The 18303-nt window shown below is 37.6% G+C and overlaps 1 protein-coding gene across 1 annotated transcript; it reads left to right on the plus strand.

Annotated features, from left to right (window-relative positions):
• Positions 1–832: 832 nt before the first annotated feature.
• On the plus strand, positions 833–13373 carry LOC128206572 (serine protease inhibitor Cvsi-2-like). Its single transcript, XM_052909142.1, has 4 exons — positions 833–929; positions 7403–7519; positions 8453–8626; positions 13265–13373. Exons 1-4 carry the CDS (start codon positions 899–901, stop codon positions 13273–13275), a joined length of 333 nt encoding a protein of 110 aa, XP_052765102.1. The 5' UTR covers positions 833–898; the 3' UTR covers positions 13276–13373.
• Positions 13374–18303: the final 4930 nt, after the last annotated feature.

The following is an 18303-nucleotide window of genomic DNA, read 5'->3' on the forward strand; positions in this document are numbered from 1 at the left end:
ATGACAATGTCTATATGTCTGTTACATCATGTAGTCAAATAAGCATAGTGATTCTGTAACTTTGGCTGAACTGTTTTATTTTTGTCAGAATCATATGGATTCAGCCGCGTACTCGCGTATAGGCAGCTACGCGCCTGACTGCAAGTGCATCTCCTCATGATTTCTGTTGCAACGATATTTTTATTCAAAAGCTGTGTTTTTATTTTGTAAATATTTTGTAATGACCTTTTTATATAGTGTATGCGTTCCTATTATATTTGTGTGCCGAGTCAATTCAGTCAATTCAGTGTAGGAAAACGAATAATAATAATATATAAACTATTCTTCCAAATCTAAGCGAAATGTCATAGATTTTCACAAAGGTCGAGTATAGTCAGCATAAATAAGACATTGTTCCTTTGTCATAAACGTTTATATATAGAAAACGTAAACCACGACAGTAGACGACATCTGGCATAAGGTTGGTAAGACAGGCCTGTGTGTTTCTGTTTAAAGAGTATTTGTACCACGATAAAAAAAAACCCATACGGACAAGCCTGGCTAAGATAACGCCCCATAAAGGTGACCGCACAAGCCACAATCAATGTCAAAACTACTAGTCCGGAGTTCCTCGATATTTTAAATAATACAAATATATCTTTTGTAGATCTCACGACTTTTATGTGAACAAAATGAAAGGTAAACTTCCTTATAAATGTTATATTCTGAATTATTACCCCGTCGGTATAGGCGTAAAGTGCTTAGGTCAACTAAAAGTTTGCCGTGTTTCAAAAACTGTAGAGACGTTAGTGGGCCTTTAAGTATGCGCAATTTTCATTGGCTGGTAAAGTCTATAATACAACTTCCTTGACAAAGAGTTATACTGTTTGATCGTAAAGGAAACGTACAAACATTGAAAATGAAGGTCGCGCTATGCTTGTTGGCTTTGGGTGAGTTAGTATTTCCCTAACGTTTCCTTATTTGCTGTTAATAGTTTAACATTTATGATTAGTTCTCCACATGTATGTCCAAAATCCGTTTTTTTTTTTAATATGGGAATATTTTAAACAAGTGTTGTAGCGGAGCTTGGTGCGATATGTGGCATAGCGATATGGCCACGTTTAGTAAGAATGAGTTGACATTCATAGAATTCAGCTGCAAGGTATTAAGAAAATATGCGATGTTCGTTTACGGTTATTTGAACTTATTTGTGAAACAGATCATACGTCAAATCGATATGTAATCATCTCCCTATATATATTTTTAAATGCGCTCAATTTCTCTACTTCTAAGTCCGTATTCAATATAAATCTTCGCATTATCTTATTGCAAGAAGTAAAAATGGACTATTTTGCCTCCTAAAGGGACTGTACACCAGGTTCGCACCAAAAAAAAGTTTTTTTCTGTAACGAATCTCAGGACAATTATCTAATACAATGTGTTACGCTTTGATATATTAATTGTAATAATAATCGCCAAAATTGCAGCCCAGCGTCGTATCCACTGAGCTAAGACGGCTGTTACACTGTTAAATGTTCTTGCTGGTTGATGAAGTCATTGGGTACACTTTTAAATGTTGTTGCCGGTTGATGGAGCCATTGGTTACACTGTTAAATGTTCTTGCCGGTTGATGGAGTCATTGGGTACACTGTTAAATGTTGTTGCCGGTTGATGGAGCCAATGGTTGCACTTTTAAATGTTCTTGCCGGTTGATGGAGCCATTGGGTACACTGTTAAATGTTGTTGCCGGTTGATGGAGCCAATGGTTGCACTGTTAAATGTTCTTGCCGGTTGATGGAGCCATTGGGTACACTGTTAAATGTTGTTGCCGGTTGATGGAGCCAATGGTTGCACTGTTAAATGTTCTTGCCGGTTGATGGAGCCATTGGTTACACTGTTAAATGTTCTTGCCGGTTGATGGAGCCATTGGGTACACTGTTAAATGTTCTTGCCGGTTGATGGAGCCATTGGGTACACTGTTAAATGCTCATCCAGGTTGATCAAGCCAATGGGTACTCTTTTAAATGTTTTTGCCGGTTTATCGAGCCATTGGGTACACTGTTAAATGTTGTTGCCGGTTGATGGAGCCAATGGTTGCACTGTTAAATGTTCTTGCCGGTTGATGGAGCCATTGTGTACACTATTAAATGTTCTTGCCGGTTGATGGAGACTTTGTGTACACTGTTAAATGTTCTTGCCGGTTGATCGAGCAATTGGGTACACTGTTAAACGCTTATGCCGGCTGATGGAGCCATTGTGTACACTATTAAATGTTCTTGCCGGTTGATGGAGCCATTGGGTACACTGTTAAATGTTGTTGCCGGTTGATGGAGCCAATGGTTGCACTGTTAAATGTTCTTGCCGGTTGATGGAGCCATTGTGTACACTGTTAAATGTTCTTGCCGGTTGATGGAGCCATTGGGTACACTGTTAAATGTTCTTGCCGGTTGATGGAGCCATTGGGTACACTGTTAAATGTTCTTGCCGGTTGATGGAGCCATTGGGTACACTGTTAAATGTTGTTGCCGGTTGATGGAGCCAATGGTTGCACTGTTAAATGTTCTTGCCGGTTGATGGAGCCATTGTGTACACTATTAAATGTTCTTGCCGGTTGATGGAGACATTGTGTACACTGTTAAATGTTCTTGCCGGTTGATCGAGCCATTGGGTACACTGTTAAACGCTTATGCCGGCTGATGGAGCCATTGTGTACACTATAAAATGTTCTTGCCGGTTGATGGAGACATTGGGTACACTGTTAAATGTTGTTGCCGGTTGATGGAGCCAATGGTTGCACTGTTAAATGTTCTTGCCGGTTGATGGAGCCATTGTGTACACTGTTAAATGTTCTTGCCGGTTGATGGAGCCATTGTGTACACTGTTAAATGTTCTTGCCGGTTGATCGAGCAATTGGGTACACTGTTAAACGCTTATGCCGGCTGATGGAGCCATTGTGTACACTATCAAATGTTCTTGCGGGTTGATGGAGTCATTGGGTACACTGTTAAATGTTGTTGCCGGTTGATGGAGCCAATGGTTGCACTGTTAAATGTTCTTGCCGGTTGATGGAGCCATTGTGTACACTGTTAAATGTTGTTGCCGGTTGATGGAGCCATTGGGTACACTATTAAATGTTCTTGCCGGTTGATGGAGACATTGTGTACACTGTTAAATGTTCTTGCTGGTTGATCGAGCCAATGGGTACACTGTTAAACGCTTATGCCGGCTGATGGAGCAATTGTTTACACTGTTAAATGTTCTTGCCGGTTGATGGAGCCATTGTGTACACTGTTAAATGTTCTTGCCGGTTGATCAAGCCATTGTGTACACTGTTCAACGCTTATGCCGGCAAATAGAGCAATTGTTTACACTGTTAAATGTTCTTGCCGGCTGATGGAGCCATTGGTTACACTGTTAAATGTTCTTGCCGGTTGATGGAGACATTGTGTACACTGTTAAATGTTGTTGCCGGTTGATGGAGCCATTGGTTGCACTGTTAAATGTTCTTGCCGGTTGATGGAGCCATTGGTTGCACTGTTAAATGTTCTTGCCGGTTGATGGAGCCATTGTGTACACTGTTAAATGTTCATGCTGGTGGATCGAGCCATTGGATACACTGTTAAACGCTTATGCCGGCTGATGGAGCCAATGCTTACACTGTTAAATGTTCTTGCCGGTTGATTGAGCCATTGTGTACACTGTTAAATGTTCATGCTGGTGGATCAAGCCAGTGTGTACACTGTTCAACGCTTATGCCGGCTAATAGAGCAATTGTTTACACTGTTAAATGTTCTTGCCGGCTGATGGAGCCATTGGTTACACTGTTAAATGTTCTTGCCGGCTGATGGAGCCATTGTGTACACTGTTAAATGTTCATGCTGGTGGATCAAGCCATTGTGTACACTGTTCAACGCTTATGCCGGCTGATAGAGCAATTGTTTACACTGTTAAATGTTCTTGCCGGCTGATGGAGCCATTGGGTACACTGTTAAATGTTCTTGCCGGTTGATGGAGACATTGTGTACACTGTTAAATGTTCATGCTGGTGGATCAAGCCATTGTGTACACTGTTCAACGCTTATGCCGGCTGATAGAGCAATTGTTTACACTGTTAAATGTTCTTGCCGGCTGATGGAGCCATTGGTTACACTGTTTAATGTTCTTGCCGGTTGATGGAGAAATTGATTACACTGTTAATTGTTCTTGCCGGTTGATGGAGCCATTGGTTACTCTGTTAAATGTTCTTGCCGGTTGATGGAGCCATTGGTTGCACTGTTAAATGTTCTTGCCGGTTGATGGAGCCAATGGTTGCACTGTTAAATGTTCTTGCCGGTTGATGGAGCCATTGGTTACACTGTTAAATGTTCTTGCCGGTTGATGGAGCCATTGGTTGCACTGTTAAATGTTCTTGCCGGTTAATGGAGCCATTGGTTGCACTGTTAAATGTTCTTGCCGGTTGATGGAGCCATTGGTTGCACTGATAAAAGCTCTTGATGGTTGATGGAGCCATTGGGAACACTGCTAAATGTTCTTCTTGCCGGTTGATGGAGCCATTGGTTGCACTGGTAAAAGCTCTTGCCGGTTGATGGAGCCATTGGGTACACTGTTAAATGTTCTTGCCGGTTGATGGAGCCATTGGTTACACTGTTAAATGTTCTTGCCGGTTGATGGAGACATTGGTTACACTGTTAAATGTTCTTGCCGGTTGATGGAGTCATTGGGTACACTGTTAAATGCTCATGTCGGTTGATTGAGCCATTGGGTACACTGTTAAGTGTTCATGTCTGTTGATGGAGCCATTGGTTACACTGTTAAATGTTCTTGCCGGTTGATGGGGACATTGGTTACACTGTTAAATGTTCTTGCCGGTTGATGGAGTCATTGGGTAAACTGTTAAATGTTCATGTCGGTTGATTGAGCCATTGGGTACACTGTTAATGGTTCTTGCCGGTTAATTGAGCCATTGGTTACACTGTTAATGATGGAGGCATTGGTTACGCTGTTGAATGTTCTTGCCGGTTGATGGAGGCATTGGTTACGCTGTTAAATGATCTTCCCGGTTGATCAAGCCATTGGGTACACTGTTAAGTGTTCTTGCCGGTTGATCGAGCCAATGGGTACACTGTTAAATGTTCTTGCCGGTTGATGGAGACATTGGTTACACTGTTAAATGTTCTTGCCGGTTGATGGAGCCATTGGGTACACTGTTAATTGTTCTTGCCGGTTAATTGAGCCATTGGTTACACTGTTAATGATGGAGGCATTGGTTACGCTGTTAAATGTTCTTGCCGGTTGATGGAGGCATTGGTTACGCTGTTAAATGATCTTGCCGGTTGATGGAGCCATTGTGTACACTGTTAAATGTTCTTGCCGGTTGATGGAGCCATTGGGTACACTGTTAATTGTTCTTGCCGGTTAATTGAGCCATTGGTTACACTGTTAATGATGGAGGCATTGGTTACGCTGTTAAATGTTCTTGCCGGTTGATGGAGCCATTGGTTATGCTGTTAAATGATCTTGCCGGTTGATGGAGCCATTGGGTACACTGTTAATTGTTCTTGCCGGTTAATTGAGCCATTGTTTACACTGTTAATGATGGAGGCATTGGTTACGCTGTTAAATGTTCTTGCCGGTTGATGGAGGCATTGGTTACGCTGTTAAATGATCTTCCCGGTTGATCAAGCCATTGGGTACACTGTTAAGTGTTCTTGCCGGTTGATCGAGCCAATGGGTACACTGTTAAATGTTCTTGCCGGTTGATGGAGACATTGGTTACACTGTTAAATGTTCTTGCCGGTTGATGGAGCCATTGGTTACACTGTTAAATGTTCTTGCCGGTTGATGGAGCCATTGGTTACACTGTTAAATGTTCTTGCCGGTTGATGGAGCCATTGGGTCCATTGTTAAATGTTCTTGCCGGTTGATGGAGCCATTGGGTCCACTGTTAAATGTTCTTGTCGGTTGATTGAGCCATTGGGTACACTGTTAAGTGTTCTTGCCGGTTGATCGAGCCAATGGGTACACTGTTAAATGTTCTTGCCGTTTGATTGAGCCATTGGTTACACTGTTAAATGTTCTTGTCGGTTGATGTAGCCATTGGTCGCACTGTTAGATGTTCTTGCCGGTTGATGGAGCCATTGATTGCACTGTTAAATGCTCATGTCATGTCAACATACACTACTGACCTTTTCAATAACAGCGACATGTCAATATACACTACTGACCTGTTCAATCACAGTGCCATGTCAACATACACTACTGGCCTCATCAATAACAGCGACATGTCAACATACACTACTGACCTCGTCAATAACAGCGACATGTCAACATACACTACTGACCTCGTCAATAACAGCGACATGTGAACATACACTACTGACCTCGTCAATAACAGCGACATGTGAACATACACTACTGACCTCGTCAATAACAGCGACATGTCAACATACACTACTGACCTCGTCAATAACAGCGACATGTGAACATACACTACTGACCTCGTCAATAACAGCGACATGTCAACATACACTGCTGATTTCTTCAATAACAGCGACATGTCAATATACACTACTGACCTCGGCAATAACAGCAACATGTCAACATACACTACTGACCTCGTCAATAACAGCGACATGTCAACATACGTTACTGACCTCGTCAAGGTCAACGTTATTTCAACATACACTACTTCCCTCGTCAATAACAGCGACATGTCAACATACACTACTGACCTCGTCAATAACCGCGACATGTCAACATACGTTACTGACCTCGTCAAGGTCAACGTTATTTCAACATACACTACTGACCTCTTCAATGTCAACGTCATGTCAACATACACTACTGACCCCTTCAATGTCAACGTCATGTCAATATACACTACTGACCTCTTCAAGGTCAACGTCATGTCAATATACACTACTGACCTCTTCAATATCAACGTTATGTCGACATACACTACTGACCCTTTAATGTCAACGTCATGTCAACATACACTACTGACCCCTTCAATGTCAACGTCATGTCAACATACACTACTGACCCCTTCAATGTCAACGTCATGTCATCATACACTACTGACCCCTTCAATGTCAAGACACACTACTGACCTCTTCAATGTCAACATCATGTGACCTCTTCAATGTCAACATCATGTGACCTTTTCAATGTCAACGTCATGTAAACATATACTACTGACTTCTCTGATTCCAAATTTTTTTGTTGCTGTACTTTGCATTTACATATTTTCACATTTTGTTAAAATATATAATAACACATGTTATCAAATATTGTAGCAAAACAAATGCCGATTCCATGAGAAATCAGCTGTATGACGTATATTGTCCACTCTCGTATGTCATATCTACCACACAACTTTGTTTACGGTAGCATTTTCACCAACTTGCCTACTTTTACTTTCCAGTTGTGATGGTGACGTCGGAACAATGCAACAGAAATGAAGATTGTTCGCATACGGCCTGTGCCAGCAACCCCAATTGGACCATAATGTGCGAACAAAACGTGTGTCTTTGTGATATAAGTATGTGTACTTTTTTTAGTCCGACTATTTTCTATCTGATAACCAAAAATTCCGTCGTGGGTCCGCAGTCCAGAGGAATGATACTCATGAAGCTACAGTAAATTCTGAATAACATCAAGTAGCGGGCGAATATACGCCACTCGGGTTTGGGTTAGGATAAGGGTAAGGGTAAGTTTTATAAACAAAGTGGCACTAAACCGCCGCCTTCCTTATATGGTTATATTAGTAGGCGTGCTTCTTCCGCCTTCTACCGTGTGTTATACATACACCAACCTGAAATAACTAGCGTCTTCCTTGAGGGACATTAAACGGACACTATATTGGTCGGTGTTTTTTTTTAATTATTATTTGAGTTTATCAAGGTCTGCCCGCGCCCATTGGCTACATTATAGCTTGACCTTGCCGTGATTTAAATTCTGTTTAAATGCCATAAGTGACATGAGATAGAAGTGACAGCAATTTAAAGTCAAATCCAGACATTGGAAAACTTTAAGAAACAGGGTGAGATACAAGAGATCCGTTTGAAAGAGTATTGCATGCCGATTAATATGTAAAATATGTTACCGATAAACACTATACAGATGAAGTTTTGCCACTTGAGTCCTTGTTCTTTATTTCAGCTGAAATTGGGCGCGAGGCCAAACAAGCTTGTTTATGATATTGTTACGGTACCTGAACATATTGTTTTACTACACACCAAACCAATCAAACGATATCAAAATAATATTGAGTCCCCACTCCAGGCATCCAACATTAACAAAATGTACAATTGATACCTTAAAGAACCAGGGTATCTCTAACCAGGACCACATTCAGTCTGTGCCATACAATCTAACTAGACTATTACTCTCATGGATAGTGCGTCATAAAATAACGTACACCGCCGCATTCCCTCCATAAGACTAGTGACATTGGATCCCTTTTACATTCCAGATCATCCCTGTGTTGGCGCAGACACCAAAGTATGTCAGGACAATTATGGAAGCTGCTCCGATAACAACTTCCTTCAATCCTCCTGGCATTGCGTTGACGGCAAATGTGCCTGTAGTTATGGCGGATTCGGAAGTTGCTTGAGCCACCCAAATCCTCTACAGTGTTTTGCTGCACGTAAGTTCTAGCGAAGTGTTAGTTTGTACAAATAGGACTTAGTGGAAAGTTGGTGTTTACATTTAGGTCATAGTAAAGTGTTAGAATATACAGGTATGTCGTAGTTAAGAGTAAGTTTATACAAATAGGATGTAGTGGATTGTTAGTGTATACAAGTAGGTCCTATTAAAAACGTTAAATTGTATCAGTAGGTCCTAGTATAGCGTTAGTATATACCACTAGGTCCTAGTGAAATGTTTGTTTATACAGGTAGGTCCTAGCAAAGCGTAAGTATATACCAGTAGGTCCTAGTGAAGTGTTATTTTATACAGGTAGGCCCTAGTTAAGCGTTAGTTTATACCAGTAGGTCCTATTGAAGTATTAGTTTATACCAGTATGTCCTAGTGAAGCGTTAAATTATACCAGTAGGTCCTAGTGAAACATTAGTTTATACTAGTAGGTCCCATTGAAGCATAAGTTTATACCAGTAGGTCCTAGTAAAGCGTTAGTTTATACCAGTAGGTCCTAGTGAAGCATTAGTTTACACCAGTAGGTCCTATTGAAGCATTAGTTTAAACCAGTAGGTCCTATTGAAGCTTTAGTTTATACCAGTAGGTCCTATTTATGCTTTAGTTTATACCAGTAGGTCCTAGTGAAGCATTAGTTTATACCAGTAGGTCCTATTGAAGCTTTAGTTTATACCAATAGGTCCTAGTAAAGCATTAGTTTATACCAGTAGGTCCTATTGAAGCTTTAGTTTATACCAGTAGGTCCTAGTGAAGCATTAGTTTATACCAATAGGTTCTAGTAAAGCATTAGTTTATACCAGTAGGTCCTAGTAAAGCATTAGTTTAAACCAGTAGGTCCTAGTGAAGTGTTAGTTTATACAAGTAGGTCCTATTGAAGCTTTAGTTTATACCAGTAGGTCCTAGTAAAGCATTAGTTTATACCAGTAGGTCCTAGTAAAGCGTTAGTTTAAACCAGTAGGTCCTAGTGAAGTGTTAGTTTATACAAGTAGGTCCTAGTGAAGCATTAGTTTATACCAGTAGGTCCTAGTGAAGTGTTAGTTTATACAGGTAGGTTCTAGTGAAGTGTTAGTTTATACAGGTAGGTCAAAGTGAAGTGTTAGTTTATACCAGTAGGTCCTAGTGAAGTGTTAGTTTATACAGGTAGGTCCTAGTGAAGTGTTAGTTTATACAGGTAGGTCCTAGTGAAGTGTTAGTTTATACAGGTAGGTCATAATGAAGTGTTAGTTTATACAGGTAGGTCCTAGTGAAGTGTTAGTTTATACCAGTAGGCCAAATTGAAGCTTTAGTTTATACCAGTAGGTCCTATTGAAGCTTTAGATTATACCAGTAGGTCCTAGTGAAGCATTAGTTTATACCAATAGGTCCTATTGAAGCTTTAGTTTATACCAGTAGGTCCTAGTGAAGCTTTAGTTTATACCAGTAGGTCCTATTGAAGCTTTAGTTTGTACCAGTAGGTCCTAGTGAAGCATTAGTTTATACCAATAGGTTCTAGTAAAAAGATAGTTTATACAGGTAGGTCATAGTAGATCGTTAGTGAATACCAGTATGATCTAGCTAAGTGTAAGTTTTTACAAGTAGGACCTAGTGAAGTGTCCGTTTATTCAAGTAGGTCCTAGTGAAGTGTTAGTTTATACCAGGAAGACCTAGTGAAGTGTCCGTTTATACAAGTGGGACCTAGTTAAGTGTTAGTTTATACAAGAAAGACCTAGTGAAGTGTCAGTTTATCCAAGTACGTCCTTGTGAAATGTTAGTTAATACAAGTAGGACCTAGTTTAGTTTCAGTTTATACAAGTAGGTCCTAGTGAAGTGTTAGTTTTTACAAGTAGGACCTAGTGAAGTGTTAGCTTATACAAGGAAGACCTAGAGAAGTGTCAGTTTATACAAGTAGGGGTTAGTGAAGTGTCAGTTTATACAAGGTAGACCTAGTGAAGTGTCAGTTTATCCAAGTATGTCCTAGTGAAGTGTTAGTTTATACAAGTAAGACCTAGTTAAGTGTCCGTTTATACAAGTAGGTCATAGTGAAGTGTTAGTTTATACCAGTAGGTCCTAGTGAAGTGTTAGTTTATACAAGTAGGTCCTAGTAAAGTGTCAGTTTATATAAATATGACCCAGTATAGTGTTAGTTTATACGAGAAGGACCTAGTGAAGTGTCAGTTTATACAAATAGGACCTAGTGAAGTGTCAGTTTATACAAGAAGGACCTAGTGAAGTGTAAGGGTTATATCGTTAGAGCCATCTCTCTTTCCACATGTTTCTATAGAATAATCGACTTAAACTTTCCTATTGATGTCGTACATACCATAACCGTTGACTAATAAGTCTTTGTCCGAGTTTCTCGAAAGAACCTAAGTGATGACTCGATAACTTACTCAAATATTCACTTATTTACTCAACCTTATTAACCACTTTACATCCTAGCATGGTTCAAAAGTGTTTTACTATGTTATGATCATATTCTCTCAAAGATTATATTGATTTAGGTCTCTGGAAAGGATTTGTCTAAGAGCACTATATTTGCTTGAGTAATTAATTACTCAAAAGTGTGAAGTGCAATTATCTGTTTCCTTTGCATATTTTAAAGAACTTATAAAGATTATTTACGCACAAATTTTGGTTTGATTATTAAAAAATACAACAGTAGTCAAAGAATTTAAGAACGAAAATGTTTTATTTTTATTTTTATACACAGGCAAATAATTGTGTTGGGCAAGAATTGTAGCTTGTATGACATACAACACCCATGTTTACATGTCTTACATATTGACTCGACGCTTTATAAATTGTTCACAAAATACACGCATGCATGTAAAACTTTCACCGACAAAACAGTTAACTGGTACTCTTACTCGACCTAGTAGGGCTTCAACCTCTTATATCTATATGTCAGTGCGTCTATACCACGTGACAAATAACGTCACAAATGCTACGTCGGAAGCGGCGTAGACTGCGCCATGTTACATTTCATAAGATGAATGAATAGTAGAAGTCTTCATTCAGAGCAAAATATTGCCTTCCTACGAAGCATTTATGACGTAATTTATCACGTGGTATACACACACTGTGCAGACAGGAAGCTGATCCCGTCAGTGTGGGTGACTGGTTTTGAGTTAAATATGATCGGATATTTAAAGGCGATTGGCATACGGTTGCAGGGCCTTCGTTCAGGGGTGGTATTTAATATGCGACTTAAGTCAGTCTTATGGTCATACATCATTGACTGCTATTACTGAATAGGTCCGTTATTCAAATCGAGTAATCCGATTAGCTACATCGTTCTTTGATCCAATCAAGCCCAATATTAAAATATATTGTAAAATTGTAAAATACAAGACGTGTCGTTGTCAAGGAAATAAGTCATGTGGCAAAAAAGTGACGTTTTCTTTCTTGCGAGGTTTCGTGCCACATAAACAGGCAATCGTTACTATGTTTACAATTTTTCAAAATGATTCTTCAATTTAATATTACACAAGTTGGTTTGATATCTGTCTTTACGTTAAAACTTTGTTTTAGTTGTTAAAGGGACTGTCTCATATATTGGCACCAAAAAAAGTTTTTTTTGTAACGAATCTCAGGACAATTATCTAATAGAATGTGTTATGCTTTGATGTCAAAATTGTAAAAAAGGTACCAAAATGTTAAAAAAAAATGTGTCGGAGCCCGGGTTCGAACCCGCATCGCCAAAATTGAAATCTAGCGACTCCCTACTAAGCTATCAAGGCTTTTACACATATGGTGACATAATTAAGCTATAGACCTACCTCCGCAATATCACGTGATAACGCCAACTAGCCAATCACGCAAAAGGAATGAATTCTACCCGGTAGACATACCCAGTAACTTTTTTTAATGGAAAAATACGAAATAACTGCTAAACTTAAATAAATTGTAAACTATGTGGTACTTCAATAATTAAGTTTCAATGCATTGAACACATCGATGCCAAGTTTATGTCATTTTTCGACAATTTTAATTTTTTTTTTTCGCTATTTTTTCATCTGTGAGACAGTCCCTTTAACAAGAATACATCAACATGACTTATTTTCGCAGACGACGTCACATAGGACAAAGTAGTACCTCCGGTATAGCAGATGATGCAAGAACACTTATGTATTCATGCATTGTGTCAAGACTAAATATATAGTCCCCTAGTCGTAAAACTGACTTTTGAGGAAGTGCTGTACAATAACACTTCAACAGTCAGGTTTTGAAATTAGTAAAACATAAAACAAGAAAATAGAAACTAGAAGTAGCAGTAGAATTGGGGGAAAGGCAGGGTGGAATTATCATTTTGTCAGGTCGTTTACAAATGACAGTATTTTTTTACTTATTTCGAAAATATGTTGTTTTTTATATACACGCAGCCATCAATTTCTCTCTCTATATATAAATATAGCATATGTCTGAAAATAGCTCATTGGGCTTATGTTTCTTGTAAGCATATACTCGTCTTTAAATAAAGATTCTTGTGTCTTGAATGTTCCTAACAACGTTTTTAGTCAATAGAAATCAATATGATCTTACATGTGATAATTAAATACAAATTGCTTCTTCGGACGGTAGACCGACATTTAAATATACTCATTTTTTAGTGTTTCGTTAAACAAATCATATTTTGCGTTTCTATTTTCAGTCGGGAAGTAAACACGTCAGGAGACTTGCATATGCAGACCACATCGCTTTTGGACTGAACTGTTTCTTGGAAATATGCAAAAATAAAAGTGATGTAAAGTTGAAAGAAATGTTCTAACTGTATTTTAAGAACTTTGGTGGGCAGCCCCAACTTCTCGAAAGATTAAAGCTGCACCCTCACAGATATACCAGTTTTACAACTTTTTTTTATTTTTTGTCTTGGAAAGAGCAAATATTTGCATAAATTTCTTCAAACCAATGATATAAGATGGCTGATAAAAAATAATTTCCGTTCGAAAATTAATGTTTTATGGCTTAAACCGATAGTAACGGTTTAAGAAATATACATAAAACATCATTTTTTGGACTTACATATAAAAATCTGGGCTATATTTTTTATCAGCAGTCTCATATAACTGGTTTTCATGGATTTTCGCAAAAATTGGCTCGTTCCAAGACAAACAATTAAAAAAGTGTCAAAACGTTCAATCTGTGAGAGTGCAGCTTTAAGCGTAATAAGCTTTAGTAACGTATTTCGTTTAACCAAAATTATGGTGGCATAAAACTGCCGTAAGATAACCTGCTAACGTTCGCGAATTGTTTCGTGTTCACAACTTAATTTTCGCGATAGTTATCTAGATATCTAGTTAATATTCGCGTTACGTTTTTGGTGACATAACTATCATTAGACTCATAAAAACAGGCCTAAAAGTGCCCAGAACTGCCACCTTTTTTAGCTGTACAACAGTAACAGGTTATCTAGTTATGGTTTGCGAATTATACTTAATAAGTAACATACTAACTGGTTAACGTAAAAAGACTCGTGTTACCATTTAGCTATAAATGCATTCCAGATTCAGGCGCTAACAGAATTTCACTTCGTAAAGGGTAACACGAATCTTATTACGTTTATCACAGTGATTTGATGGGAATGAACTCCTGCTTTGGTGTCATTTGACCTGTAGAAAATTTAGTGACATTAAACCTAAAATATTTATTTTTATCTTCAGGCTTATCAAAGGGGTCACTCCTACCAACGATCTAGCATAAAATGACTATGAATTACTGCAGTTTAACAATATCAGAAAATCTCGAAATGACTAAATAGAGTCCTCTCTATCATTGAATATGTTCAAGACTGGAGATGGAAATAAAATCAACAAAAAAACAAAATCTTGTTATTTTTGGTACAACAATAGTTTTCTTCCGATCACTGACCAATTACTGCCTGAATGTTGTTCACATCATTAAATCTTAACAGCAATTCGATATTGATCAATATTATTAAGTTTCATTTAAATTATCACATGATAGTTAATACCAACTAGGTCATGTTCACAATCTTAAAGTAAGTTTTACATTATACACTTAAGTATTATTTGAATTATCACATGACTGGTAATACTGACTAGATACTGTTCGCAATCATAACACTGTTCACATTATAAACACAAGTTAGCTCAATTTGGTCCCAAAATGACTTTCAAACACCATTTCAGACCAAACCATGAGTCTGAATACTGTTATAAGATGGCCATGCTAGTCCTCCGGTAGTTATGGGTTCGAATCCCAAACCAGGACACACCTTTCTTCCCAGGTTTATACACAGCAAAAGAAAGTAAAAACTATTTTGAAATTATTATGTGCAGCGTTTTTTTTATATGGCGCAAACACGGAATATAATAGGTCCGTGGCACCGGCACAAATAAAAACATTTAAGTAAAAAAAACGCCAGAATAATATTTTTCAGGAGGAACTCAATCAAATTTCTTTGTCGACTGTCGTGGACATCATTATATCAAATGAATTGACAGTCTTTGTCTCTAGCACGTTTTTTACTTCTGTTTTTGACAGAACCTCTATGACATTGAATTTGACCCCGAATTGTATCAACACGTAGCCCGGCATGTCAATTGGTATGATGTCGATCTCCCTTCAAGTTTACATGCATTTCGAGCTGTTCGATATCCACATACATTCTTTATGAAAGTATTAAAGGGAATTCTTATGTTAATAATATCGGAGGCAGTATCATTTTCATCTATTTTAACATATATATATATACTGTTTTGTTGTCCAAGAAATAGTTTATCTGTAACCAGTCTGCCATGTATCTTCGAGCGTTGTTGTCCAATCAAACGTCTGGATAAAAAAATCAGCGCTTACGATTGGACGACTGGCTATAGAAACGATGAAAAGTGTATATGGAAGAAGTTGTCTTTCTTTCCCCGACGTTTTATTTCAATCGACGAGTAAAAGAGCAGAGTTAATACAACAGTTTGAGATTTTCATTTTTTTTCTGAAATCGCGCTTTTTTGAGCGGCGGGTTTGTAAAACGAACAATAAAATCAGTGGCCTTATTGCCATTAACTAAAATGATTGAAATTTCACAAACCCGTTATTCTTCAGGCGCTGTTGTATTCTGGCGACACGGTCTTTTTGCAAAGGATACCTTCTCAAGGAATATAAAATGCGTTTAAATAATAATGTATAGTTTTGAAACTTAAAATTTATTAACAAAAATAAATACAATGTATTGGTGTTTGGAGTAGACAAGACATACAAATTCCCTTTTAAAATAGAAATAAAACAATCGAAATGGTCAGAACATATAGATATAAATACTGAGGCACATTTTCCCCAAGCTGTCAAGTTAAACCCATCCTATATAAACTATATGATATCATATAGGTCATGATACGCTGAGGTGCCGAGGATGGTTAAACCGAGAAATAAAGCCATGCTTCTCCATCTAATCCTAGAAGAAATTTAAATATACCAATTAATGTTCAACTTATTTTTTCATTCTACTTCAGAATACAACCTACATTTACAGCCAATGAAATTGCAGATAGGCAATCAGGAATTACTAGGCTTAATCATTAAGACTGATTCCATTTTGTAGGTCCGCCCACTGCCACTCGATCCTATACACAATCCCTGCGTCAGATTTTGCGTTGACAATGTGTCAGCCAATGAGGTTGATTTCTAAGTCAGTTATATGACCTGAATTAAAATCTTAGTAATTAAAAAGGGCTCGTTCGCCCCGCTCACTCCGCCCATTCTTAATCATTAAGATTTTAATTCATGTCATCTTACTATTACATAGTTACCTATACTTACCTTGGATCAGATATTTGAGGATATGAATTTCTGATCAAATAAAAAAATACAAAATGACTTCCTTAGACATATAATAAATAAGAGAAAACACTCCTCTGAATATAATAGGGCGTTTTTGTTGGTTATAAACTGGTTTCATTTTTAGATCGGTTTCACGAACTGTGCATTTGTTGTTACAGTTTCAAATAAAACCAAAACCAGTTTTATCGTGTTTTTTTTTAACGAAAACCGAAACCGGTTTTCGAAACCGTGGGCGGTTTCATCGGTTCGTTCCATCCGAAAACTAGTTTACTTTGAAACCAACATGGCGAAAATGATCAACCACCTTTGTTGGAACTCAATCCTTTTGATAACAATGCCTTACAATGGGCAAATGAGCTAAGTGATAAAGGTTATATTTATAACTAGAAATAATGACTACATGCAGTAGCTCCACCATGTTGTTTAAACTGTACACAAAACCATGCGTTTAATTGTTATTTTTAGCCGAACTATCAAAAACCAGTTCGAAACTGCTGAAACCATTGACACCAAAACTGAAACTGGTTTGGTATCAACAAAAACGCCCATAGTATGCCGAGCTCACTGCGCATTACATATTATTATAAAAGCAAAAATGATTGAGTAGTGGGCAAAAATACTTTCATCACATTCTTATTAACTACATGTACATGCATCAGTTTGTAATGGAGCAGGCCTTGATTGATTTAGTCCCCTACTCAAAATGGCTGCTATATGTTTTACATATCCTTAATGGATGCAGACTTTATTAATGTTGGGAAAACGAATCGTCTAGCTGTATCTACGGAAAAACTTGTCAAAGAAATTTTAAAAAGTCAGAAAAAGGAAATGGCGCGGTAGTATATTTCCGGATCAAACAAAGCGAAGAACGACATGCATAACCTTTATATGGAAGATTGCGAAATTCCTCCATAAAATATCATATATAACTTTAACTTAAGCACGAAACCTTAACATTGTTCCAACTCCACTTTCAAATCTTAAACAATTAATAGAAATAATTTGGTGACAAAACTCTTACAAACAATACAACGCATATGTACGGTTGCTTTTTGTTAAGAGTCCGAGGTGATTTTTTAACAGTCTACAACACAAGAAGAATTAACTTTAAAGGAAATACGTGAACTTGATGTTGGCATCATGGATAAGTAGTGGAAGACAAAAATAACAGAATGTGTAATATTTAACTCATTCCTACAAAATATCAATTAATATATGTAACATATTAAAAGCAAATAAGAGTGTCAATTTTGTTTAACAAAACGGTTTGCAACACAATCCGAGGCCTGAAGCCTTAAATTATTTCAATATATATGGACCGGGAATTAGCCCCAATTTCTCGAAACTTCTTAAGTCTCTTATAACAGGATTAAGCTAATCTCACTATTTTTGTTGTTCTATAAATTGTGTTGTTTTTTTACTTCTTCAAGAATTTTTAGAAATAATGTAGTAATAACATGTATGATTATCAGAATAAACCATTTTTCATTTATCTAAATCCATTTTCAGTATGTATTTTGGCTAATTGAAATAAGCGACTTAAGCCTGTTAAGCTTAAGAAGTTTCGAGAAATTGGGGACCGATAATACGGCGTGAGGCCGGGAAATAGTATATTGCCCAAAATATTCACTTTTTAAAAACTTTAACTTTAAAAACACCCAAAACTTTCAATGTCCACAACCGTTTTGTTAAGGAGACTTGTTTTCCGATTTTAATCTTAATAAAAGTTTGCGTGTCATTTTACAATATGACTTGTAGAACAAGAAACAACTGTTAATTACTCATTTGAACACGTTAGAAAATGTCATCAATTTCTTAACATGACCAATATAAGTACACAAACTATACATGACGGTCTCGCAAACCACTTGTATGCAGACAATTCAAATAAATCAG

This window comes from Mya arenaria, chromosome 10 (assembly GCF_026914265.1).
Source record: "Mya arenaria isolate MELC-2E11 chromosome 10, ASM2691426v1".
In the NCBI taxonomy this organism is placed as follows: domain Eukaryota; kingdom Metazoa; phylum Mollusca; class Bivalvia; order Myida; family Myidae; genus Mya; species Mya arenaria.

Bases quoted from the DNA above. Each gene is read 5' to 3' on its own strand.
- LOC128206572 (XM_052909142.1), top strand. From the start codon at position 899: ATGAAGGTCGCGCTATGCTTGTTGGCTTTGG. The intron at 930-7,402 runs GTGAGTTAGTAT...TTTACTTTCCAG, and splicing joins GCTATGCTTGTTGGCTTTGG to TTGTGATGGTGACGTCGGAA. The intron at 7,520-8,452 runs GTATGTGTACTT...TTTACATTCCAG, and splicing joins CGTGTGTCTTTGTGATATAA to ATCATCCCTGTGTTGGCGCA.